The sequence below is a fragment of the Pyxicephalus adspersus genome, chromosome Z (genome assembly GCF_032062135.1).
Source record: "Pyxicephalus adspersus chromosome Z, UCB_Pads_2.0, whole genome shotgun sequence".
NCBI lineage: Eukaryota > Metazoa > Chordata > Amphibia > Anura > Pyxicephalidae > Pyxicephalus > Pyxicephalus adspersus.
The window spans coordinates 68,565,448-68,593,039 of NC_092871.1; the positions used below are offsets into that span (position 1 = coordinate 68,565,448).

The 27,592-nt window shown below is 38.4% G+C and overlaps 1 protein-coding gene across 8 annotated transcripts in view; it reads left to right on the forward strand.

Moving 5' to 3' along the window:
- LOC140343599 (IQ motif and SEC7 domain-containing protein 2-like) overlaps positions 1-27,592 on the forward strand; it is a 255,722-nt gene that overhangs the window by 157,865 nt on the left and 70,265 nt on the right. For 7 of the 8 annotated variants that reach the window (XM_072430325.1, XM_072430318.1, XM_072430323.1 and 4 more), the window contains 10 exons: positions 11,460-11,730; positions 12,115-12,501; positions 16,626-17,506; positions 21,678-21,839; positions 23,008-23,130; positions 23,233-23,399; positions 24,272-24,411; positions 24,520-24,645; positions 24,732-24,831; positions 25,829-25,990. In XM_072430325.1, coding sequence (XP_072286426.1) covers positions 11,460-11,730; positions 12,115-12,501; positions 16,626-17,506; positions 21,678-21,839; positions 23,008-23,130; positions 23,233-23,399; positions 24,272-24,411; positions 24,520-24,645; positions 24,732-24,831; positions 25,829-25,990 — 2,519 coding nt within the window. Of the gene's footprint in view, positions 1-5,224; positions 7,540-11,459; positions 11,731-12,114; positions 12,502-16,625; positions 17,507-21,677; positions 21,840-23,007; positions 23,131-23,232; positions 23,400-24,271; positions 24,412-24,519; positions 24,646-24,731; positions 24,832-25,828; positions 25,991-27,592 lie in introns of those variants that run through there. The other variant, XM_072430322.1, reaches the window with a different exon arrangement.

Below are 27,592 nucleotides of genomic sequence, written 5' to 3' on the forward strand. Positions count from 1 at the left end.
GTTAGGGCAGGAATCAGCAGCTTGCTTCCTGGTGCAGAATGCCGGCTTGTTACTTTCAGTTTCACTCTGCACTGCAACCAGGAGCAGACACGTGCTGCAGCCAGCATCAAGGAGACACATACAGGATCAAATATCGAGGGATGTCTTATTCATGGGTGAGTGTCTTATTTAAATTATTTTTTCAAAAATCGGGGGTGGCTTATTTAATGGGGATGTCTTAAAATCGGGGAAACACGGTAGCCTATCTTTTCTGCAATGCAGAACCTGCCTAATTGTAATTCTTTATTAATTAGATTTAGTTCTGCTTAAAAAATGATACAACTAATGCAGGCACCACACCTAGGTTTTATCAAGCTGCAAAATTATATATTTGTATTCATTGGTTTAAATACTCTTTATTTTTAGGGGGTGGTTGCATACTCTCCAGTGGCTGGCAGGTGTATGATGTCTGTTTAGTATTTTGTTACTGTGGCTGCCTTTCTATCAGCATTATGCTTTGCATTCATTGCTTTTCATGAAATGTATAATGGGTCTAACCTATGAACTACAGGAATCCTCCTGCTATGAATAGTTATGGCTCTGCCAGCATACCCTGCACCCTATTACAAGTGAAGTTTGAAGCAGCAGGAGTTGATTTTATAATTAATAGATTAAGAGCTCTCAGGTTATCAGGTTTAGTAAAATATGTATAGAACAGACCCATGGGGTGCTAAATCAGTTTGTATTTAATTGTGATGAAAATCTCACCCCTCTATGCTACCTCTGGAAGAATCCATATAGTGAATGTAATTATTATTTAAATAACAGCCCTACCAATTATTATTTGCAAAAAAAGGACCACACTACACAAGGCCAAAGTATTTTCAGAACAACAAATTTCTGCTAAAAAAAAAAAAAAAAAAATCTGTGGGAATCCCAAGCCGTTAACAGTCAAAGGTATGGTACTGAATTCATATTAGCAGTTTTATTTACCACACTATTAAGAGCAGAATAGACATGGTCATGCTCCTACAGACTCACAGTGAAGTTGAATTCTTTTTACTTTTTTAATATTAATTTGAATGTGTTAAGCTTAAGCGAGGAAAGTAACATGTTCATTTAAAAAAACAAAACTGTATATTCATATAGTCATACCATAAGTTAAACATCCACTCATTTTCCCAGAAGCTCTGCAATCTGTCATTCAGCTATTGACTCTCCTGCAAGATCAACAGCCCATGGAAGCATCACAACTGCTGCTACAAGCTTGCTTTGACATGCTTTCCATGTATAGGAAATCTTTTGTATGTTTTATTATAGATGGCCTCTTAGAGGGCCCCAGTTGGTAAAACCTGCAGCAAAATCTCTGGGCCACGCAGTGTGGATCTCGCAGCAGTATAGAAAGGTGAGTATAAAACTTTGGGGATGCAACTTTAAGGATAATTGTCAATAAAATATTGTTGTCTTCTCACTCTGTATGCTGTCCTGATTCATAAGAGCTTTGCAAAACAAATACTTTTAGGTATTAGGAATTATATAATTCCAACTAAATCCCACAAATGCATTGTTTATGAATCCCAGTACTTAAACTGCCTTTCATCAGGTCTCAGTCCTGCCATGGTGGGATCATTACTTTGGCTTGTTATATTGCAGCAAATGAGAGTGATCTTTTGTCTTGAAAGGCCATTATGAGTAGTGGGCACCCAATGAAATAAGTGATTTTGAGTGTTTCTTTATGTACCATGATATGACTATATATAATGTACTGTTTAAATTGTTATTGATGGTTTTAAACAAAATCTGAAAATAAAAATATGATTTTTAGTAGAAAGTGTTTTTGAAATGAACATTTCTTGAAGAAATCCCATATTTTTCCCTTCTCTCACTGGTATGGTTTGGCAATTATTCACTATTACCACCATAAAAAAGTAGGAATTAAAAAATTAAAATCAAGTAAATAAATTAATTTTAGAGAAATGTTACTATTTAAACTCAAAATACTTGAAAACACATGGTTTTTCCAGTGAAGATCTGCGAAGAAGTGTATTTTTCCATCTCCTTCCTTCCAGCTTTAGACACACTGTACTGTTTACATGTTGTAGCTAGGAATGTGTCCCTTATCAGACCATAAAAAACTTTATTGTTTGAAATTGAATTTCTCCATAGGCCAGATTTACATATTTGCATTGCAGTCACACACGCTCCTGCATTGCTGATCATGATTGACATCTTCTCTCACTGATTCCAAAAAACCATGATGGAGGCGTTTACAGTGATTGTAAAGAATCAGATGGCCCTTGGAACACCATCACAGAGTATTATTTACATTTATAGCTTGCAGGACACAGTTTTTAGCTGTGGCTTTGCTTTATTATTGGCAGTACTTTCAACTTTATTTTATATAACCCAGCCCAACTAATTTATTGCCAAGGTAAAATCTTTGTCAATTACAATGTCACTTCATTAAACCACAGAAGTTACATAAAAGCTATGTATTTTAAATAGCAGAGCTCTTAGTCACAGCCATGTCAAGAAGCACCTATTGTATTATTATGTGGAGGAAACAATGTGTTTCATAACCCAAAGAGTACCTCTGGTCTTCACAAGGTAGTACTGCAACATATCTGGGTATTGAATAAAGAAGACTATAGGGGTTTTTGGGCATTAGGTATAGTGACACAATGTAATTTTACTATGTATTAATGGCAAACAAAATGTACAATAGTAAGCAGATACAATGATGCAATAATGCAATAGTACATTGACTACAAGGTGGCACTAGACAGTGTATGCTATTATCAGGTTTTTCAGGACTTAATGCTATGCCCAAATTATTGTGAAAAAGTCCATAGGTAAACATCTAAATATAGGGAATACAGTCTTTATATATAGATTTATTCTAAAGTGTTTTGCCAGAGAGCTTGGCTTCTTCAGGGGTAAGTACGGGCTTGCACAGTGTAAGATGCACCAGGGTTTTCAAAGGGAGATTACCGCCCAGAGATAGTAACAGCAAAAGCTGTCTTTGCTGCATATATTCGTCAGTTAAGCATTTAAAGAGAGGCAGCATACATCTTTTTGATGTTGCAGAGGGGGTATTTAGGTAGCATATGGCTCCCAAGTAGTAAATTGCCAGTCCTAAATGCCATTACATGGGGATAGTTCTGACCAGGTTGTCTTTGGGGCATCAAGGAAGTGCAAAGAAAGAGATTATACACAGACAGGGAGAGGACTGAAGACTGATCAAAACATTAAAGTTGTTTCAAATTAAATTAATTGGCATGATATTTTTGCAAATATTATTCCAAGAACTTAAAACCCTCATATGTAGTGGTGGGCATACTGGAAAAAATATACATATGTAGATAATTGGAGGTCCACACTAGAATATACTTTAATAATAAGCCAATTGTGATATTTTAACGATAAGTGCATTATGTTCGAGTAAGTTGCCCCTAGTTTTTAATATCTTTTGAGAACTGCAGTGGCTGTCCCTGCTTAAAGCAGAACTAAACTGAAAAAATTTACCTTTAATTCAACAGATCCCTCGAGCCCGCTGGAGGTGTTCTCAATCAGGTCCTGTGCCATCTTGGAATTCTCCTTCGTCCATGCCGCCATCTCAGTCTTCTTCCTTCTGGCTATCTCACCTGATCGTGCACTGCACAGGCCCGAGATCGGGTGACATAGCCTGCTGTAAAGGGGAAAAAAAGTCTCACATGCGTGAGATTGGCATTTCTGTCCCCTCAATGTAGCAAAATGCCCCTTCTGCAGGGGTATGCCCAGAAGGAGCAGCCTGGTGCCTCCTGGGATGTGTGACGTAAATACACGTAAAGGGTTTTGTAAAAAAAAAAAAAAATTAGAATAACATTTGTACTTTATAAATGGGGTTTCTACCCTTTTATGTTAAGTTAAATTTACGTTAGGTCCACTTTGGTGGGTTGGATATCTCCATAGGAATGGTAAATGGGTGATATCAGCCCATCTTTGATCACATCAGGAGGAAGAATGAAGCATAGGATAGTTTTTGTGGTTCGTTAGGGGAATCTCTGGTGAAAATTTTACTTCAGAGGTTAGAAAAAATAGTTTTCTTCCACACTGTATACATACAAGCAGTCTGATACTCAGTTGTATGAAGCACTTATCAGAACTGCATTGATTGGTTTTTGAACTCCTGCTCACTTCTAAATTCCCACTTCTGCTTTTGCTTTTTACTACAATAAAATAATAATAATAAAATATAGATTATATTATTATATAGAAAATCCAACAGGGTGAGTGGGACCCCCATGCCCTTTGTGCAGTGCTTTAGCCGAAGAATTAAAACTGTTCCCTTGTATGCTTGTCCACTGGATGATTGGCTAATATTCAGATTTTTAAAGATGGTTTATTGTCCAGGCACAGTATGGCCTTTCTATGGTAGTTCTGTCCATTGTTGTTGTTCATACAAATGCATGCTTGTCACCTGTCGCTATTTACTTAAATGAAGGAGCAACCAAATTGATTCATTGTAGTCATGTTGGGGAGAGAATTGTTATGTAGTTGTGTAGTCTCAAAAAAAGGTAAAAACTGTTGTAGTTACATACTTAGGTTGAAAAAAATGGACACATGTCCTTTAAGTTCAACCAATCTTGGCCCAAATGAGTTCTGAATAGCACCCAATTTTACTGTTTCTCTTACATTAGTGTGCCTTTCTAATATGTGTGTGTTTACTGCATATTACGGCAGGCCCCTTAGTAATCCTGCAGTTGGTGACAGAAGTGCTTCTAGTATCTATTATTTTTTTTAATGCAATATTTGCAGGTTGTTTCATTGCTGTTTTGTGATAGGAAGTGGACCTGATGTTTTTTTTTTTTTTTTACAATGATTCCATTTTAGGATACTAGGCACTGTCACTGTACACATAATTAAAAACTGCCCCAGCAATATGTGGCATTCATTTAATATTGTCACCGGTGACAGGCAGTGTATGACTGGGTTGTTTTTATGTTTACCTCCTGCACTATTCTCTCACTCTCTTGACTTTTGTTCTTCTATAAGAAGGAAACAGGTTTGTGCACTTCTTGTGCAGATTAGTAAGGAATGTCGCACGCAGCATAAAAGGACAGTAAAACATTGCAGATAAGGACTCGGCCCACCCTGTCTGGCTATAGCTGTATTACCTGCTCTGACACTTACTGTGAAATTATACATACCTTTGTATGGCCATTTTGTAAGAGAAAACACCATTTAACAATGCCTCCAGCAGATATTTTGTCTTTCGGTAGCATCATTCTAATCCTAAAAATAGAAACCTTTATCTGAGGCCTAAAGCCCATACTACCTTGTTCCGATGGAGGAATATGAAAGCTCCCTTTGTTGACCTCCTAACTCCTGGCGGTCTTTTTCATCTATTGTTTTCACTGTATGGAGCCAATAACCTTGAACAAGTTTACCATAAATTTAGACTTCAGTAGTTGCATGCTTTGTTCAAGTCAGTGCCTAACCCCCTGCTAATCTTTTGCATATGTAATATTTAGGCGTTGACACTAAAAATGTCATCACATCTGGTACTTGAGACAGAAACAGTTTGGGGAAAAGTTGGGCCCAGTGGAAGGTAGTAGCTTTGGATCCCTTTCGCTTCACACGAATACAACTGCAATAGGCACAGAAAGGCCACCCTGTTTGCACTGATATAAAATATCTTTATCAGACATGAACTGCCACCAACTGGTTATGTGAAAGGAAGATGCACAGCTTTGATTATTTCACTATACTCCAATTCACTGCAGCCTAGAATTGGTCGCTGGGCTCTATATTTAGCCAATGTTACCTTGTAGGTGATCTGATATAAGGGGATAAGCTAGTATTTGATGAAGTTTGCATGGTTTGATAATGTGCCCCTGGCAGCCATGACACCCTAAAGAACACCTAGATGTATACAGCAGTGTGCAATATGTTGGTACTACATAAATACTGTTTATTAATAACATTATATGTGCAGGCCTATGCATTTCAAGGGAAGGAGAACTTTAATTTTCAGAAATAGGCAATACAGCAAAATGGTGGATAGAGCTTATTGATCTATGGGTTGTGGGTTTAAATCCTCTGGCATTATTTTTGTACCTCCTGTAATTGCATACATTATCTTTGGTTACTCAAATTGTTCTCATACAATTACCTTACCAAACTCGCTCTGTGTGTGTTTGTATGATAGGGACAAAAGATTGTTAACTACCCTGGGGCTAATGTGAATGACTTTATGTACTGTAACACACATTGTAACATGGTAGTGCTGCATAAAATGGTTATTTAGTGGTACATTATCCACCAAAGCAGCATTTTACTTGAGGAGCCAATGTACCCTTTTTAAAAAGCAAAGCACTGTGATAACTATACTCCTATATTGTATTTAGATAGAAATAGCCACAAAGTATGCATCAGTAAAGGAAATGGAAGGTTTTTTATAGCAAATGTAACATCATTTACTGAATAACCCAGGGCTATTAACTTCATAGCTAGACTTTAAAAATTATTAGGTAATGAAATTAGTTACAATGATAAACAAAGTGAAGCTTAAGAGACCATATTTGCTGCCTTTTAGCCCAAAGCATTTCGCCCTTAAATGGGCTTTCTCAGGGGTAGGTGTGGCTTGCTATACAAGACTAAATAGTACAATAATTATAATAAATAGGTGTAAGCATAATAGTTTTGATGAGGCAGTCACAACACATACATTTTTTGGGGGTTGGCAAAATAGTTATACTTAATACCTTAAGCACCAAGTGAAGTAAATTTTGATGGAAATAGCCAATTATACAAATTAATTTTTTCTTTAGTACACTATCTCCTTTGTATCCAGCACATATGTCTATTACCCCTATGCCATTACATTGACCCAGTAGGCTATGTAGTTATGGCCATTCCATCAGAAATTTGATAATTACCACAAACATTGTTTTGAAATCAGATTAGAATTTGCTAATTGCTTTTAAACATTTGTTTTCAGTATCTAGTTCTCGCATTCATTGATTATTGTGTAAATACAGAAAATTTTTAGATCCTTAATTATAAATGTTTGATTTAGCTCTGCTTTTTATTTATGACAGGTAATGTATTTAGAAAAGAAAACAGTATTTAGAAAGGACTAGCCTATTAATAACTGTTGTAAAGTTTAGTCCATCTCATCAGTTGCATTTTGTGTGATGAGTAATTTTGCAAACACTGTAGGAAATATTCACACTAACTGATCACAGCTATAACCAGGATATGTCAGGGTTACACTTGCTGTAAAAGGCTCAGGCAAGAATAAAGCTTAATTACAGGAGGCAGAGCTGACTGTACTGAGATATAGGTAGGAGGAGCAGAGCTAGGTGTTGCCTGCAGCTCCATAGTGATGGGATTTTGGATTTCGGATTTCTGTCACAAAGAGCAAGTGCAGACCTCCCACCTAAGCCTGCTCAGAGTGTTTTCATCTGTCCTTTACCCTGCTACTTTGCCCTGTGAAGGGAATGGATGATACCTGAAAATGAGGAAGAAAAGAGGGGAGAAGCAGCTGCGTCTCCCTGCTCGGGCTGCACTGTACATGTGAGTGGAGCATTATGTACACAGCACTTTCAGGAGAAGCTGGGTCTCTCATGTATATCCCTCATTGGTATACATACTTGTTTACTGGCTCTGTACCCTATGGAGATATGAAGAGCAAAATCATTATTGCATCAGCATGAATTTATGATTCCATGTTCTTACAGAAGTGTTTATTGCTCTTCATAGCTATGCAATCATTTTTATTTTTCCACTGTATACACTATGACTAGGCTTTGTTCTAATTTGTGGGTGTATATAAGTATATATAGTTTTAATATTACTTATTATTAGTTATTCTGGTTTGTAATATGTTTACTTCTCTAGTTGTTAAGCTTGATGGACTTATGGCTTTTTGCAACCTGGCTAACTATGTAACTATGTTTTTAATGTCAAACTTGTTGCTTTCTGATTGTATAATACTCACTGTACACATTACAAATTTATTTCAAAATTTGTTCAAGTTTCCAAGCCTTTTCTATGTAAGACCTGTCTACACAATAGGTTCAATTGTTATAAGCTTTACATGTACCATGATCTGTGCAGTTCAATACCTTACCTGATTTGATATACATTAAGTGGATTCATAGTTTAGGGGGGATCCTGAAAGGTTTCACAATTGGTTTGAAACAGGTGTGTGCTATCCTATTGTAGATGTGAATTTTAAGGGTTTGGTGGTTTAAGGTGATTGGACTGATAGGTTGACTCTCAAAGGGGTCAGGTTTATATTTCCCTTCATGCATAGACCTTGGAATGCTAATATTCTTATGTTAATGCTGGGGCAATTAGCTGTAGAGTGTCATATGCAAAAATCTGTGGTTTAAAGTGTTTGTAGCATAGATCTCTGAGCGCTGGCATGTTGATGTTTGTAGATGATCAGGCTCAGGGAGTGCGGTAGTTTCATGGGTTTGTTCTGTAAATTTGTGGTTTCAGGTATGTAATCTGTGTGTAAATGGGGAGCAGCTGTGCAGGTCTGTATGTTTAGCTGTGTAGTGGTTTCAGGTTGCTACAGGATACATGTCTGTTGTGGGCACACAAGATGTAAGATATATTTCAGTTATCAGGTTATATAGGGATCTGTACCATAGATAGAAGCTATAATTCAGTAGTAGCTAAACTGTATATGTGTACTGTGGATATGTATCAGTGTATTGGTGAATTATAGATCTTTAGGTTCAGCGATACCTATACTGTATACCTGTACTGTAAATCTGTAGGATCAGGAGTATCTGTGCTGTATATCTATAGAATCAGCAGAACAATGGGATCTAGAAAATCAGTTTTGTAAATCCACTGGGATCAAGTGTATTTAGATATAAGGGTTATGATTTGTTGTGATAGGGTTCATCCTTAAATATATAGGATTAGCTGCTTCTTTACGTTAGATCACTATTGCCAGGGTTCTCTATACCTTAGACACAGTGGATCCGGAGTATGTATGGTTTGAAACAGTGGATAAGGTTTGTTTTCTGTAGATCTGTGGTGTCAGAGATTTTTGGGGACCTTTTGAAAATATATGGGATAAGATTTTTCCTTGCTATACATCTATAGAATATGGGCATCTGCAATGAAGATTATAGAGATTAGGCTTTCCTTTAGTGTAGATCTGTTAAATTAGGGGTGTTGTCTGCTGTTGAGAATTGTTTGCTGTGATCCTGCCCCCAAGTAAAGTAGAGACAATATTTTTGATTTTAGATTTTAAAATTATGTGTAGTATATTGCTGGTAAAGAACAACAGGGTTCATCTGATAACATGATCTATTTGAGGGCCGTATCTCACTGAGATATAGCCCGTTGCAGAATTACTGAAATGCAGTTGCCACTTTTCCTAGTGGATATTACACCCGCACTGGTTAAAACACTGCAGATATATGATTGGTAATAATGGATCAATGACAGGGTGATACCTGGCTGGTTTGGCCAGTAAAGTAGGTATGCTAAGGGAGAATGTAAGCTGACTGTAGTGATTTTGTCATTTTCAAGTTACCACTAACAAAAGAATTCCAAGTGTCACCATAAAATGTAGTGACCTGAGCCAAGTTCTTGCACATTCACATTGTATGATTCTGCTTTAAACTGACCCTGTGGTTAGGCAGTTGGAAGGGTGTATGTTTTTACCTGTAGAGTCTAAAGCAGTGTTTCCCAACCAAGGGGTCCTTCAAAGGTTACCAGATGTTCCTTGAGTGATGGACCTCTTGAGGAAGTTGTGCCTCTTGGGTTAGTTTAACTGACATCTTTTTGGCTATCTGTAAGGGTCACATTTTTCTCACTGACCAGCATTCTTTCTATATACTAATCCACTGTGAGTGGATATAGAAACGATAGCAGGGGGTTCCCTAAGACATGGAAGTAATTTTAGGGCTAATTGGCCAGGGATGTCTGGTGTGCTGACACCCATCGACATGCAATATATCCCCATCTTTCCAGTTAAGTCACCACCTCTTGTGGATGGGTAGTTTTAGTGCCTCAGATTTTTTTCTGATGGCTTCTGAATAATGTTTGTAGCTCACTGCATTCATTTTAGTCTGTATCTCAGCCTGATTATGTGTTGCACTTTTCCTGCTAGATGCTTATGTGCATTTCTGGTACTATCTTGGTTTTAGTGCTAATTGCTGAAATGTTGCATTGCTGCTCTCTATTGCCTCTCTAGTTGAACCACACTATGTGGCGAAAGTTTGTGTTTACCTGATCATTACTCCTATACCAGTATGTTATGCATCTCATGGGCATTAATATGGAACGCTATATTAACATTTGTAAGGTCAGCTTTTGATATTGAATGAAAAGACCTGTGTTCCAATAGGCTTTCAGGTCAGTGCTTTCTTTGTCTTTATGAAGCTGGCTTTATGTACAGTGGCACACCCATACTGAAACACAAAAGCACATTTTCTATACTGTTGACACAAAGTGCCACAAGTCCACAATTGTCTAAAATTCCGCTGGACCTTATAACTTTAATTTTAGCTCCAAACAGAAACACATGAACCTAAACTTTTTAAACGATATCCACATACACCAGTATCAACATGGCTAATGATCAGTTGCCCAGAAACTTTTGGCTATATACTGTATTTCTGCCTTTATCTCTATTCATTGTAGCCAAAGGTATGTTATGCTGTATCTGTCATAGTCTGTAAACTGCTGATGTTTGACCTTTTTATTTCTCTATTATTGACTGATTTTTTGGTTTCTATATCTCTTTCTGCTGCTTTCAATGGTTATAACTGGTGTTGGTGTTTGAATTCGGGTTGTCCCTATATTCGACCCGAAAATGGCGGTTTGAATTCGGGCAGACCCAATCCAAAAAACACGGAATTTGACTTTTTGAATTCGTGTTTAAAAATGTTTACAAAAAAAAAAAAAAAAAAGGGAACTCCAGATGAACTCTCCATTGGGTTCATTTCCAACGGTCACCAGGCTGTATTTATCTTTGATAAGTACAGCCCGGGGAGCGTGGGAACTTGCGGTCACAGCTGATAGGAGGCACCTGAGTGCTTTCATTCAGCTGTGAGTGCTGATGAACCGCTGTTTCGTATGTGTTCTTGGATAGAGAATCTCTATCCAAGAGCTAGGGTTGCAAGAGCAATTAGGTGAGCTGAGCTGTCCGCTCCCCTGATTGCTTTTGCAGTTTTACACAGTCCCGAAAAAAAGCCAACCCCCCCCCCCCAACCCCCCCCACCATAGACTTTAATGGTGTTCGAATTCGGCGTTCTTCGATCACCTGAAAAACATCGGGCTATTCGATCGAATTGCTGCTGAATCAAACACTCAGCTTTTTGACCACTAGTTATGACTGTTCATTAATTATCCTCTATTCCAGCATTTGACTTCTAATCGGAGCTGCTTCTTTCTGCCTGTTCACTTTTATGTATGTGTCATCAATCTGTTTGCACCTTTTTATCATCCTTATTTGTTCTCTTTAGTGTTGAGGGTGGTGACTCCCTTGGAAGTGAATCTGGAACGATTATTGACAGTCCAGCCCAGCAGCCTCCATACCGTGGAGAGGGGAAAAGTGATCATTACGACCTGCCATCACCCACCCGTCACCCATCCCACCCTGGCCTCCAGTGGAGTCAAAGGGCCAGACTGCAGCCAGCCAGCGTGGCCTTGCGTAAGCAGGAAGAAGAAGAAAACAAAAGATCCAAAGCCTTGTCTGACAGCTATGAACTGTCTACAGACCTCCAGGACAAAAAGGTACCTAATAATATACATTTTTTTTTTATGTGTCCTCTATTCTTATCCTGACTTACATCAAGGCTTAGTCCTTATCTGTAACTTTTGTCCCCTCGCCTATCCTTCTAGAGACATGGTCTTCAAACCTGTTACTCTGACCAAGTAGTCAAATTTTTTGTATGTGCTGAGCTGTAAAAAAACATTTTTGAGACTCCCAGCAGAGTTTGTGGACTGTTAGTGAGCTCCAAGGACAAGTTTGAAGACTTCTCTTGCTTTTTCTGTCCATGCTTCTTTACTGTCCCTTACTGCTCCCTCTAACCTCATGTTTCAGACTGTCCTTCTGTCATCTTTGATGCCTCCTGAACCCTTGTCTTATACACACACTCTACCTGTCTCCCGATGTAGGTGGAGATGCTGGAGAGGAAGTATGGGGGCTATTTCCTCAGTCGGCGAGCGGCTCGCACCATCCAGACTGCGTTCAGACAATATCGCATGAATAAGAACTTTGAACGCCTTCGTAGCTCTGCTTCTGAGAGCCGCATGTCCCGTCGGATCATCCTATCCAACATGCGCATGCAGTACTCCTTTGAGGAGTATGACAAGACCCACAACACCCCATATTTCCAGGGCAAACCGGTGTCATTGGATGAAGGGGTAGCTGCATGTCGTGGGCAGGGGGAGCGAGGTCTTCAGTATGGGGGCTCCTGCAGCGGTATTGACGGTGATTCCATCAACACCTCAGGGGAGTTTTCTAATGAAATCACAGAACTAGAGGATTCCTTCTCCAAACAGGTGAGATACAAGGGTGAGTGTTATATGGGGAAGGAGGTATAGTAACTCTAATAGTGTGAAAAAAGGGATAAATCCATGGAGAAAGAGGACATTATTTTTTGGTTTTACCTTTTAATACATATCCACCAAAAAAGTTCTACTTTCAGGGTAAATATGCTCAAACTAGATGGGAAGTTCAAGATGCTAGTGGCTGAATCACCCATTGTCATCTTATGTGTCCCAGGGACTCAGTCAGTAAAGTCACTAATAAAAACAGTTTCTGTCTATTGGCCATATAAAAAAAAAAAAATATATATATATATATATATATATATATATATATATATATATATATATATATATATATAAAAAGGGTTTACAGCCGCAAGTAAAAAAGAAAGTTCTTAATGTTTGATACACTAACATAGCAATGCTAGAGACAGACATCTGTAATTTTTAAGTACACAGGAAAAGTCAGTTTCCGTCAAGGTAAAAAGTCCATAAAAGGATACAGAGTCTTGTGTTTTCTTGGTCAGAAAAACTCTTGACACGCTTGGCAGATAGAATATTCTGCTTCTTCTGGGGAGTTTTCACAAAGGCTCATATGTTTCACCAAAAAGGTACTAGGCTACCGTAGGGTATGGGTTTAATGACATTGAATTTCGTGGAGGATCAGCATCAGTTATAAACATCTGCTCTGGTGGGAGAAAAAAGCCCAAATGGGATGGAATGGCAGCTTGATGTAGATGCATGGATGGTGCAATTAAGCAGACGGCTAAGGGGGCAGGTGGCATACTTGAATTAATATGGGCCTATACTAAATGTACGTTATGCTAGTAAAGATACTTATCCATATTTCCCAGCTCGGCTTCAACACCTTCATTTGTTATCCATGCTGTATTTGTTTTTTTATGTCATGTAAGTTATATGAGTGCCCCTTAAAGTTTCCATGACATTTGGGTGAACTTAACTCGAGTGTAGGAATCTTGCTACCAGTTTCTCTTAGAGATATACGAAGCCAACGAAAAATGTATTACCCCTCCCTCATTAGTGGCATTTCAAAACTAATATATTGCTTTTTAATGGACCAACCTTTTATGGGTATCATTAACGGAAAGGGAGAAGCCCTACCTCTGGTTCTTTAATCTTCTTAAAACACACACTCACTTATACACACTCACGCACACATATTTTGTGCAATAGTTCCAAAGAGATTATTATTCAGCCTGCATATTAGCTGCCTCTAATAAATAGAGTTATGGGTTATTATTATCATTATTATTAACAAACAGGATTTATATAGCGCCAACAATTTATGCAGCACTGTACATTAAATAGGGGTTGCAAATGACAGATACAGTGACACAGGAGGAGGAGGGGACCCTGCCCCAAAAAGCTTAAAATCTAGGAGGTGGGGGAAGTAACACAATAGGAAGGTTCCCTTTGAATTTACAATCCTAGTGTGTCCTTTCTCCTAGCTGTGTCATGGAGCACTATATCGATGTGCATCTGTCTTCCTTCTGCTACATTTTTGTGACTCCCCTGCCAAGTCACCCTCATTTTTTGTTTTTGCTCTTGAAGAAATTACTATATTGCTCTCTCTACATAGTCCCACTTTTGTTCTGATGCATTCTATATAGTGATGTGTGTGAAGGGACACACAAACACACACACCCACCCACCCACCTACCTACCTGAATTCAAAGGAAAGAGTAGATAACTGAGACTACAATTATAGATCAGTTGTTAGAAGTACTACCCTTCTATCCTTACTCTGCCACCCCAGTATACTTAAATATGTTAAAAAGAAAAAACAAACATCATGCTAGAAGAGTCTGCTGCTTTGGAATCCCTCTAGTACTGGTCCAAGGGTTTGTTATCTTAGAAAGAGGGCCTAGGCTACTGTAATTCATAAAGACCCAACCAATTAGTGGCTTTGCCTAAAATCAGGTTGTTCCAGTCAGCTGGTGTTATGTCACAATACCAGCATCAGTTTTTTAAAGAACAGTGATATGTTGTTCATGTGTAATGGGGTGGAGAGTTTAGGATAGGGGGCATATTCTTCTTCATGTTAAATGTCCACTATAAAGATACGTTCCAATCAAATTTTTAATTTAATGTAGCTCTTGAAAACCCATCTACAAACAAAATGACTTAATTAAAAAAAAAAAAAATGACTAGACAAAGAAAGAAAAACGTGCAATTACGGTAGCTACATCCCTCTGGTTGCTGATATTCTCATCCTATGAAATGACTACTGGCTAACAGTAGTCCAAAGTCTTCTTTGTTCAGAGAATTCTTAGTGCAACCTTAGCAGCAGACTCTAATATAAAAGTTGCTCAGCACAGATATCCATGTGACAAGAAGATAAAGTCCGGTTAAGAATTCTGGTGGGAATTCTGCTGTTCTCACTGCACTGGACTTGTAATAAATTCTGAATAAAATTATACAGGTTTCCAACACAGCTGATTTTATTGCCAGCTTCTGCACAGCCGACAATAAAATCAGCTGTGTTGGCAACCTGGATACCTGATAGATCATGTGACACCACTCAAGCTCAGGTTTACCTTATTCCCAGAAGTGTCAGGTATTCTCACTAGCTGCTGAGAAAAAAACTGCTATGGAGCACAGGTAAAGCACGTATAAGGAGGTTGGTGTACATATAGTTAGTTACACCTTCTCCTGGCCTTAGCAACCTATGCAGGAGTTGGTCCAAAGTTCTTGGATGATTGGAAACAGAGCTGACAGATCAGATTGCTGTAGATGCAGACAGTTTGGATAGTTATCCGTCCCCAGGATTTCATGCAGATTAACATGTAGTTTTTAAACATAACAAAGTGCTTTCAATGGTATGATTAACAGATCGAAAAGGAACAAATTAAAGAAGTGAATTGTTGGTGTTTTTGTACACTTCAACAATAAGGCTTGTTACACATATCTTTTAGGCCACGTTTTAAAGATTATTTTTGTTTTATAGTATATAATAAACTTTTTAATATTGCAATGTTTTAGAATCAGGATCTTATGGGTAGTAATTTGAGTAGTAATTTTCCTCTCTAAAAGCTCATCTTTTTTCTGTCATTTTTTTATTGGCCAAACTGTTATCTATCAAGCAAATGAAAAGCTTAAAGCAAAACTTACAGCTAAATGGAAAAGCTCCAACACCCAGTAGGTAAATTGTCCTAATTTTGGCAAAGTTCACATCTGTGCACTCAGGAGACATTGAACAATTTCATGCCCAATATTTCCAATTCAGCATGCAATGCTTGTGCTTCTATGTCATTTTGCAATGCATAATGCTCTGTGTTGGTTACTGAAGCTTGGACATTTTAGGATTTACAGCCTAAAGAAGAGAAGATGGCACAACCATCATGTTGTACACCATGTACACCATGTTAAATTACCTTTGTGCTGCTTTCTAGTTATGTACCAGGTCAGGTTGCCTGCTCATTTCTAGTGGCAGGTTCACTTTATTGAAAGTACCATTGTACATACCTGAAAAGAACTGAGCTGCCCTGAAGGAAAACCCCTAGAGTATGTGATCACATCAAACCTTTTTTTTATTGGTGTATGGATCATCTGTTAACAAACCAATCAAATTCATATGTTCATTCCCCATCGGTCACTTTTGCATTTAAAAGACTGAGTTTGTCCCCATAGCAGAATTTCCCCTACTACCTGTCTGTTAAAACTGTTGTCACTGCACAATAGGTTAGGATAAATCTCTCAAACAGTTATGAAATTCAAGGAAAAAACAAAAACAGGAGAAACAGGAGTTTTAATCCCTTACCAGTTCCTAAAAAGTTCTGACTGGGCACACACTCTAATATTGACTTTTTCTATGTCAGTGTATAAAATTAGCTCTGTATATTTCTAGCTTTATGAAAAATAAAACCTCTTCTATGGTTATTCACTCCATTGCGTAGGATTACTGTCTTTTTTAACATGTGACAGCAGAATGCAAAAAATAGTGGTGTGAAATTACTGAGATAAAGAAACTGGCAGCAATTAAAAAAACTGACAGGGGTTCTAACTATTTTCTCCCACAATCCAAAAAAATTGCCAAAGTTACTAACAATAAAGAAAAAAAAGATGTACATTTAGTACACAGCTCTGTTCAGACTTTCTTGCTTAATCTCTTCTAGGTTAAATCCTTGGCTGAGTCAATAGATGATGCCCTAAGCTGCCGATCTATGCACTGTACTGATTCTCGAGATGAAAAGGGAAGTTTGGATAAAGGAGAGAGCAAGGAACAACATGGAGATAGTACTGCTACTTCTTTCAGTGATGTCACGCTTTATATGGATGAAGGAGTACCCGTATCACCTCTTTCTCTTGACCGGCCTCCAAGCTCTGATCAGGACACTCCACAAGGAACTAGTTCACGACAGGAATACTGGGCCACTTCTTCTTCCCGGGAAGACAGCCGAGAGAATGGTAGTAGAAGGAGCACTCCCTGCATGGAATGTCGAGACTTTCGCATGAGGGGGGCTCATCTTCCTTTGCTTACTATTGAACCCCCAAGTGACAGTTCTGTGGATCTGAGTGATAGGTCAGATCGAGGTTCTTTAAATAGGCAGATTGTTTATGAGCAAGAAAACTGCAGCCCACATGGGACACTTAAACAAGCACCTCACAAAGGACCTGCACGCTCTCCACATCCCCATCGCCATTATCATCCAGAACCTTTGCCTCCCCCATCAGACTCTGGAGGTGGAAATATTGGTACTTCGGTCGCTGTTGGGGGAGGTGGCATGGGAGGGGTGCGACATATTCATCATGGTAAACAAGAGCTTGGGGAGAATTCTGATGGTGACAATGAAAGTCTCAACAGCACTACCAACTCCAACGAAACCATCAACTGCAGTTCAGGCTCCTCTTCCCGAGACAGCCTTAGGGAGCCACCTAATACTCTTTGTAAACAGACTTATCAGAGGGAAACTAGGCACAGCTGGGACTCCCCTGCTTTCAACAATGATGTGGTGCAGAGGAGGCAATACCGTATTGGTCTAAACCTCTTTAACAAGTAGGTGTCAGATACACTTGTACCCGAAATTTAAAATAAAATAGAACACTTGTCTGGTATTTGTATAAATAGTTTTATAGGTGTTTCTGGATATATGTGTGTACTGATTTAGAAGGTGACTGGATGTTACATAAGGTAAGTATATGCTTGAAGTGTATATGTTGTCCGCACACAATGCCAAAAAGTGTGGGTGGAATTGCAATAGATGCCTTTTACACAAAGGAAATATTTATTTTGTTTTAGAGAAACCTTCAAAAACTGAATTTTTTTAGTGGGAGAGGTGCTGTCATACATTGTTACCAGTTGAAAAGGTGCTCCCTTCTACATCTGTGGTCTCCTTGAGCAAAGCTCCCTTAGTTGCCAGCAGGAGAGGTGCACATTTGTTGTCAGTCGAAAAAGAACTTCCCTATATTAGTGGTGAACTGGAGAGGTGCTTCATTATATTGGTGGTTTGTAGGTTGGGCTCCCGTACATTGGAGATGAGTGAGAAGAATTCCCCTAGCATTAGTGGTCAGTGAAAAAAATGACCTGGAAATTGGTGGTAAGAAAGCCCCTTAGTTTTCTCTTCTATATATTTGTGTTCATTGGGAAAAGGACTCCCATATGTTGGTGGTCAAAGGGAGTTAGTAGTAGTAGTAGTAGTAAGAAAGGATCCCATGCTTTGGTGGTCAGTGAAGAAGTGGGCCCCTTACATCAGGTGAAGTCTGTGGTAGAGGTGCTACCTTATGTTTATTGTAAGTAGGAGAGGTACTTGCCTACATTGGTGGTCAGTGAAAAGGGATGCTTCCTACTTTGTTGATTACTTGAAAGAATGCATCTGAAATTGGTGGGAAGAATGTTTCATACATTGAAGTTCAATATGAGTAATGCTCCAGTACAGATTGCTAAAAATATTTGTACCAATGGCTGGGATAGCTCAGTTAAAAAGTTGCATTCTCTTGGCTGGCAGAATAATACAGGCAGACACCATCATATGAAACCCCCACCCCATCTGCCTAGTGTTTCATGAAACCCTGATTGAGAAAATGTCCATTTGGAGGTTATTTACCCTGATATCAAAAATATTTTCTCTCACTTCCTTTTAAGTGTAGAGATTTAAACCTTTTTTTTTTTTTGATAACCAAAACTTGAGAAAATGTTTTACTTGTTCGTAGCTATAAGTATATAATGCCAGACGTTGGTGTCTTTGTATAATGCCAGCCTTAGGTTTTAGGAATAGCAGCATATGCTGAGCAGTTATTTATTTGTTTTTAGTGTTACTCTACGCCATTCTTATTTTATATGACAAATATTTTGAGTTAGTTTACGTAGCCTACTTCCCTAGGCTAAAGGATTATTATGTTGCTTTTCTAGTGATTAAACTATCTGTCTGAAGTCTTTTTGACTGTGCATGAACTTCGTATCATTCATCTCCTGTGTGTAGTTTGTGTAGGACGCATTATCAGATTTTTTAATAGTGTGGATTACTGCCTTAAGATTTTCAGTAGAAAAATCCTTGTGACTGACAATCTTATTTTCCTAGTATCTAATCATAATATCAATCATAATTATATATATATATATATATATATATATATATATATATATATATATATATATATGAATATGGTAACTGCACAATTCTAGCATGATGCTGGAAATGCAGAATAGCTCAAACTCAAGACTGTCTTCTCTGGAGAATTTTACTTATTTTTCATAGGATCTTGGCATTAGGGACCTTATTATTTGTTATTTACAGCTCAAATGCAGTATTTTAGAATGAGTATGAAAGCCTAATGTAACAATTCTATCTTGCTTGATAGTGCAAGGTCTACCTTTACCACAATCAACATTTTAGATGTTTTATGACCTTATTTGTTCACTACATTTTACTGCTGTCTCAGTTGTATTTACCTTAGTCATTGGATCATTTTCCTCATTCCCAATATTGTATCACATTTTAGGTGTAGCACATAAGATTTGCTGCTTCTTTCCACGAAGCTTGGACTGTGAGTTTCAGTGGTGTCCATAAGAAAGTAGGAAAATAATTTATTTTATAAAGGAAAATAACCCTACACAAGATTTGTTTTTTGACAGTTAAAATTCTTAGAAATAACATTTCTGTTCCATGACCATATTTTTTTTGGATGAATTGTTGTTTTAATAATTACCTATATAGTATGGTCTAGTAATATAATTCATGTTGCTTGTGAATTGAATCTAGAAATGAGGCTGTGTGCACACATCAGATGATTCTTGCCCAGAACGAAAAGTCACGAATAGTCATAGTTACAGTCAGTTAGGATGAAAAAAAGTCTAATACGTTTAACCACTAGAGAAATAAACATATTCCAGGAAAAAACCCTATAGACATAGTTGATCAAGAGGAAGGCAAAAAAAACGTGGTACAATTTGCTACAACAGGGGAAAAAAATCCTTCCTGATCCTGTAAGGCAATCAGATGTTACCTGGATAAACAGTCTCTGTTATTTTTAAATTTTTATTTCTAAAACTGTAATACCCAGTTAAATTATGAACTTCTAAAAAAGCATCTAGCTTTCATTCATCTGTCAGTCTTTGTCGCTGGAAACAATTATAAAAGATTGCTTTAAGCGATGAAAATTGCAGGGTGTGTAGGCAGCCTAGAGTGTTGATGTCTTGCAAATCTTTATGTTGCTTAATTGCTGATGGGTAGTTACATATCCCACATAGTAAACAAGCAAAAAAATGCCATGTTGCAGGTGTCAAACTAAAAAGCTTCTGAGTAAAACTATGTTTCCTGATTAGCCATTGAGATGCCTGTGTTCCTTAACTTTTCCTTAAAAAGGAACTAAACCCAAAACGGCAAAACAAAAAAAAAAATACACTTACCTTCAATCCCGCAGGGGCAGTCCGATCGCTCTGGGGGTGTCCTGCATCAGGTCCTGCGTTGTCCCGGAGCCGGTGCTCTGTGAGCAGCCATCTTCTCTTCTTCTTCCTGTTCTTCTTCCTACGTCACCCAACTCAGGCACGAGATCTGGTGACATTGGATGAAAAAAAAAATTTGCTGATCTCCCTGCGCATGCTTAGGATCGGCAATTTTTTGTTTTTACACAAAAAAGGCTTCTTCTGCGCATGCCCGAGCATCTCTATGCCTGATGTAGGTATCTCGGGAGGCTTTGCGCTCCCATTCATTCTCCCCTGCCTAGGCAATAGAGAACTAGGGAGCCGTGCTTCACTCCTTTTTTTTTTTTTTTTTTTAATAAAACAAACACACAGAATTTTTACTCTACATCAGGGGTCGGCAAACTCCGGCTCTTGAGCCTCCGTGTTGTGGCTCCCTTCCCTATTTACTGTGACTGACGTTAACACTTCCGCCGCCGGGGTATATAGAGAACATTAGCAATGCATACGGAGGAGAGGGATTTCCCTTCAGGAGGCATTCCTGGTGGGGGCAGAGCCATCAGGGCGGGACTGGAGAAAGAGTGCTCCTGCCTACCCCTGAAATGGCCCAGTGGCCAAAAAAGTTCGCTGACCTCTGCTCTACATAAAAGCGTTGTCTACTCTTTTATGTAAAGTGAAAATTGTGAGTTTAGGTACGCTTTAAGTTTAGCAGTCTTGATACATTATACAACCAGTTGTTCTTTAGCTGTCAGTGTTCTGTTGTAGATTAACTGCAGACTGTTCTTGGAGATATGACCATTCCTCCTTGTTTTTTAAAGCTAAGGCCAAGTACACACGTCAGATGGTTCTCGTCCGATAATTGCCTTAGGGCTGATATCAGACGAGAATCTGCCTGCAAACAGTTGAAATAGGTCTTCTATTGTTTTCCATAGACAACTTGGCAAAAAGATTTTTCTTTTTTTGGAAGCCCCACCTAAGTTTATTAAGCAAGGTATTGTAAGAACTGAAGATCTTTTATACTATTTAAACTACTCTAAATTCCTTTGTGTACTCTGATTTTCCATTGTACCCAAAAACATTTTTTACATGCATTTCAGTATTATAAAGCCTCCTAAGGAGTAGTTTTAGTTCATTTATTATGTATATAACGATATATCTGGTCCTATTTGCTCTTCCATAGAAGCGGTTTATGGTGTTTATAATCCAAACCACATTCCAAGTGTTAAAATAAATAATGTATACTTGATGGTAAAAAAAAAATACATTGTATCCAGTTTTATTTCATTTCTTTATTTGTTTTTGTTTGCAGAAAGCCAGAAAAAGGAATTCAGTACCTGATTGAGAGGGGCTTTCTATCTGATACTCCTGTGGGGGTAGCACATTTCATCCTTGAAAGAAAGGGCCTAAGCCGACAAATGATTGGAGAATTCCTGGGAAACCGCCAAAAACAGTTTAATAGGGATGTCTTAGAGTAAGTAACTGGGATGCCTTTAAACTTATAGATGTCAGATGTGTTAAATTTTATTCGTGGGGCCATGTTGAATTAGATGGCTGATGTACTGTAGATGTGTAAGGATGCAGTATGTTAGACTGAGGATGCCTGGATTTATGCATTACAACCTGTCTCTGTGTTTATAGACCTGACTCTGACCTGACCTGAAATGACCCTAAATCGTTCAAGTTTTTTTTTTTTTTTTTTTTTTTAATCCTTAAAAATGGTATCAATAATTTTGCCATTCAGTTCTGCCTAGTATTGTTCACCGTTTATGTTTTCACATTTTTTCACAAATACATTTATTAGCTGAGGTTCTGGGAGAGGGGGGAAAAAGATGAGAGACCATTTACTGCTTTAAATTATTACAGTTATAACAAGCATTTGAAAGGTTGGGAACACTGTCACCTCCTCTTCTGTCTGCAGTTTGGTTACCAGGCTTGCTGACTGAGAGTGGGTGAATTGCTAGTACACAGTACAATATTCCACCAGAAAAAAATCACAAACTGTACAGAAATAGCAACAACAAGCGCCTAGCTGAATGGAATGGTACCGGTAGTTAGGACAGCAGCATTTTCAACAAAAATTCTGTCAGGTAAATTGTGAGTGTGCACACAGACCTTAAGCTAGTACACACCTCCAAAAGTTCATGCCCGATAATTGGCTCAGAGCTAATGTCAGGCGAGAATCTGGCGTGTGTACAGCGCCAGTCTTCCATCGTCTGAACGACTGTCCTGGCGGATCCACGAACGATGGACGACTAAGGATCCTAATGCAAGGGAAGGGGGAAAGCGCGCAGCAGGGTGCCGCTTCGTCGCTCTCCTCCCCCTCTGCATAGAGCAGAACGGTGCTGTATGTATGTACAGCGCTCGTTCATGCATCGAAAAATCCTTTCCAACGACTAATATTGCACGTGTGTATGCGTTATTAGAACTCTGATTTGATCTGAGGTTATACATTTGCTGTAAGTATTTTATGACTAAATGGTAAACGTGGGGAAGAGGTAGATGAAGGGAAGAAAGGCAAGGTACGAGGTAGAGAGGCCTTTGTAATGAGTGAACCCACAAATATTCAAACCGTCTGAATCTCAATTCCCAGAGGTTATTGTTTATCATAACTGAATGCCTTTCACCATGGTTTATTGTAGCTGTGTGGTCGATGAAATGGATTTCTCAAACATGGATCTGGATGAGGCTCTACGCAAATTCCAGGCTCACATACGTGTTCAGGGAGAGGCACAAAAAGTGGAGAGACTTATTGAGGCTTTCAGGTGAATCTTCTGCTTAATACTTACATTTCTACTTTTGAGATATCACTTCTGTTTCTTGGTTTTTGAATGCTAACATCTGCACTTTCTTCCAATGATTTCCAGTCAGCGTTACTGTGTATGCAACCCAGCCCTGGTCCGCCAATTCCGTAACCCAGATACCATATTCATCTTGGCGTTTGCCATTATACTTCTCAACACAGATATGTACAGCCCAAGTGTCAAACCTGAGCGCAAGATGAAGCTAGATGACTTCATCAAAAACCTGCGTGGTAAGAAAGATTATCTCATACAAATGGGAATTTTTTTTGTTTGTTTTTTTTTTTTTTATGGCTGAAGCTAGTGGGTTTTGTGCTCTAAAAGAATAATAAATAATACCCTGTACAAAACAGTTGACAACACTACTGCGTCCCACAAAATCTGCTTTCAGAAAAAAAGCTGAAAATACCTTTACCTTCATTTAAATAATAACTGCACTTTTTGTAAATTTGACAATCCTAAAAATTATTATTAGTTGAATTCCTGGGGATATGTCAAAATTATCCTTGCAGCGGGTTTCCCAAACCACTGCAGGGATGAAATTCCTGTTATTGCCAAAGATACCATAAAAGAACATTTTTACTTGCCTAACCTGCAGAATATATATTTTTCTATCTGGGAGGGCATTTCCTTTCACTTCCTGCCCTAAAAGTTCATCAAAAAGTGAAAGGAACGTCTAAAAAAAAAAAAAAAAAAAAAAAAGGGAGATTTCCCCTTCTCTCTTGTTCAGATCCTATAAAATTCTGTATTCCCTTTGCCTTCCTGTTTAAATATTTTCCCCTAATCCTGGTAAATTAGTTTATATCCTTAATCTGTCATTGAGGTGTATTCTTTATCCACAGTAATTACTTTAGGAATTTTATCATTGAGCAAAGGTATCATATGGTAAAAGCTGGTATGTTCTGAAAAGTGTAATACTTTAAAGTGGAAATGCACAATACACACAGTGTGTGTTGCGGAGCATGTGTTACTGTGCACTGCCAGACAAAACAATGAATGGCACACGCTTTGTTTAGTGAGCCTTACTATGTTTCCATTCTCCCATTCTGCATTAATATTAACTATTGTATACAGATACTGAAAGATGTATCACCTTTTTCCTTAGGAGTGGATAATGGAGAGGATATTCCCAGAGATCTGCTTGTTGGTATATATCAGAGAATTCAGGGTCGGGAGTTAAGGACAAATGATGATCATGTATCTCAGGTGCAAGCTGTGGAGAGAATGATTGTCGGAAAGAAGCCAGTAAGAAGATTACCTTAACTCTGTACTTATAGTTTTCTGACTACCTAGGTGATTGTAAAATTTCATACAGTATGCTTTCTGACACTTTTTTTTATGTCTCCTGCTCAGGTTCTCTCTCTTCCACATCGCCGTCTTGTTTGCTGCTGCCAACTCTATGAGGTCCCAGATCCAAACCGCCCCCAGAGGATGGGTCTACACCAGAGGGAGGTCTTCCTCTTCAATGATCTTCTGGTGGTAAGTAAGGCTATGTCCCATTGAAGTATGGTGGGCAAAAATTAATCAGAGTTGGCTGTTATTCAACATCTTGCATCAATTTACAGGTCACAAAGATTTTCCAGAAGAAGAAAATTTTAGTGACCTACAGCTTCCGGCAATCCTTTCCATTGGTGGACATGCAGATGCAGCTCTTCCAGAACTCATGTGAGTTGTGTTGTCTGTAAAAAAAAAAAAAAAAAAAAAAATTAAAAAATCAGGTGTAAAACAGGGTTTTTTAATTTTATTAAAAAGGCCCAATATTTTCCTTTTTATCCACATAAATGACTAGATAAATTCCTACCCACTCATATCAACCACTGGCAATATTTTTATCTTTTCAAGCATGGCCAATGTTCAGTGTCCTTGACATGCGGTTAAATTCCTCAACTCCTGGAATTTTCTCTGTAAAGAAACAGTGATAACTCAGTCAAGCATTACTAGGGGCTACAAAACATTTCACTAATGAATCCAAACATTTTTACATTTGTAGGCACCCCAAGGATGGTTAAATGAGGTAGTTCACCTGGTCGTTATTGTACACCCACTTCAATGATGTGTCCCTGCTCACTGTGCCACTCCAACTATATCTCTGGATCAAGTCTCCTCTCATCTCTCATCATCTCCATTTACTACCTGTCCACTTGACCCAATTCCGTCTGATCTACTCGGTGCCTACTCCTTTCTCATGGCCCCCACACTAACTGAACCTTTCAACCTATCTCTTTCCACTGGTATCCTCCCCTCAACCTTCAAACATGCCAATATTCTCCCTATCCTGAAGAAAGTCCTATATCCCTTCTCCCATATGTTTCCAAACTTCTTCAGGAGCTTGTCAATAATAGACTCACTGACTATCTGAACAGCAACTCTCTACTTGATCCATACCAGTCTGGTTTCGAGCTGCCCATCCCACAAAAACAGCCCTTACTGAAGTGACCAATGACCTCATCAGAGCTAAGTTTCATTTGTATGTAAAGTGCTTGCCCATGAGCTTTTGATTTTAATTGACTGTAAATAGCCTAAAAATAACTACTGTATGTTGCAGTCATGTATTAAATCATCACACGTATGGCACTTTTTCATTCCATCAATGGAAAGAATCTTTGTGCAAATCTTACATGGATACAGGGCTTTCATCTGATTCATCTCTTACTACCTACAGACTACCAGCATGGAATCAAATTACTTTCTGCTGTCCCTGGTGGTGAGAGGAAGGTCCTAATTATCTTCAATGCTCCAAGCCTCCAAGATCGGCTGAGATTTACCAGCGACCTACGGGAGTCCATTGCTGAAGTTCAGGAAATGGAGAAATACAGGGTCGAATGTAAGTGTAGCAGATGTTCTAGTAAACTTAACTATCTGAACTCTTGTCATGTAAAGGTTACCTGTATATCTAAAAAAACATTGGTTTGTTTAATTTATAGCGGGTTTCAGAGAGCTTGTGTACAAAAATTGACTGGACTAGTATCTTATCTGCAATGAATGCATATTGTCTAATGTTTTATTCCTTTAAAATCACTGCAAATATGTTGAAATACCTGTTAGATGACCAGAAGTTCAGTTAGCATCTAACTTCCTTTTTGAGCTGACAGCAGTCTTTGCTGTTGTCTTTGCTGCACTGAAATTCCCAACCAGTGCTTGAGTCAGCCCACCCTGCCTACTATATTACAGAACTCCACCTCTGTTTCAGTCTCTCCATATGCATTAATTGATTACTTTCTCATGTTTTTTAATAAAACTGTTGCTTAAGTTGAAACAAATGGTATAAGAAAAAAGATGATGCCACCACCTGTGCCTCCTCCGCCTGGCTCTCATCAGCAGTACCTTGTCATCTGAACAGAAGACAGCTGGACAAGAGCAGCTCCTCCATTGTTCTATGAAAAAAAGCTGCTGGTGTATAAGTGGGCGTGTGCAATCCTGAGGGGCATGTGCAATGACATAATCAATAATACTGTAAAAGCTGCATGTTATTCTGCAGCCCAACAACTCACTGTGTACAAACCTTTTTACCTCTTAAACAAACGACTTGAAAGGGTACACAGGGGACCATCTTAGCTACTAATGTCATTATACACATCAACTTGTAAACTGCCACCTGGGTGGGTATATTTTTTAGGCAGCTTTTTTTTTTTTTTTTTAATAGAACTTCCTCATCTGTTTACCAGTGTTCTGCATTGATGAGAGCAGGACTCTGGCTGTTCCACCCCCATCAGCTAACACGTGCTCTGCAGTGACGAGAGGGGGACACCAGCAGTCCCACCCTCATCTGGTATCACGTGTTCACGTGCATGATACTCCTAAAGCTTTACCACATTTTTAACATTACATAAAAGGGTGGCTAATACTATTTACATTTTTGAAACTTTTTTGAGGGGGAAGACCCCCCTCCCCCTTCTATTTTCACCGCTATGGTATGATAAGACAAAGGAAAGGGTTTTTTTCTTTGCAGCAAAATGTGTGTGTATTCTCAGTACATTTTTCCAGAAATATAGCAAGTTCATGCTACACACACTGTATATTGGTTTATAGGTCTTTTCCTATTAGATTTCATGTGAATGTAGACCCAATTTACTAGACATTAAAAATCCCTGGATTATGTAGAAGTAAAAGCAACGTCTTGTAGCCCGAGGCATTTCGCCATTAGGCTTCCTCAGGGAATGTGTAGAGAGCATTTTTCCAAAACTGAACAGTAAAACAAAGTAACCACATTCTTTAAATATTTGAAAGCAACAATATATCATATAATAACAACAACAAAATTGTGGTCACAATGTCCATTAGTGTGAATATCTAGAAATTAACCCAAAATAGGAGAAGTGTATATATTTGATTGTGTTTTATGTATGTTTGGTAGGATAAGTGTTAATGTGTATAAGAATAAGATGGTTTTTCTAGCAACTTAACTGTTTGAATTTTAGTTTGAACA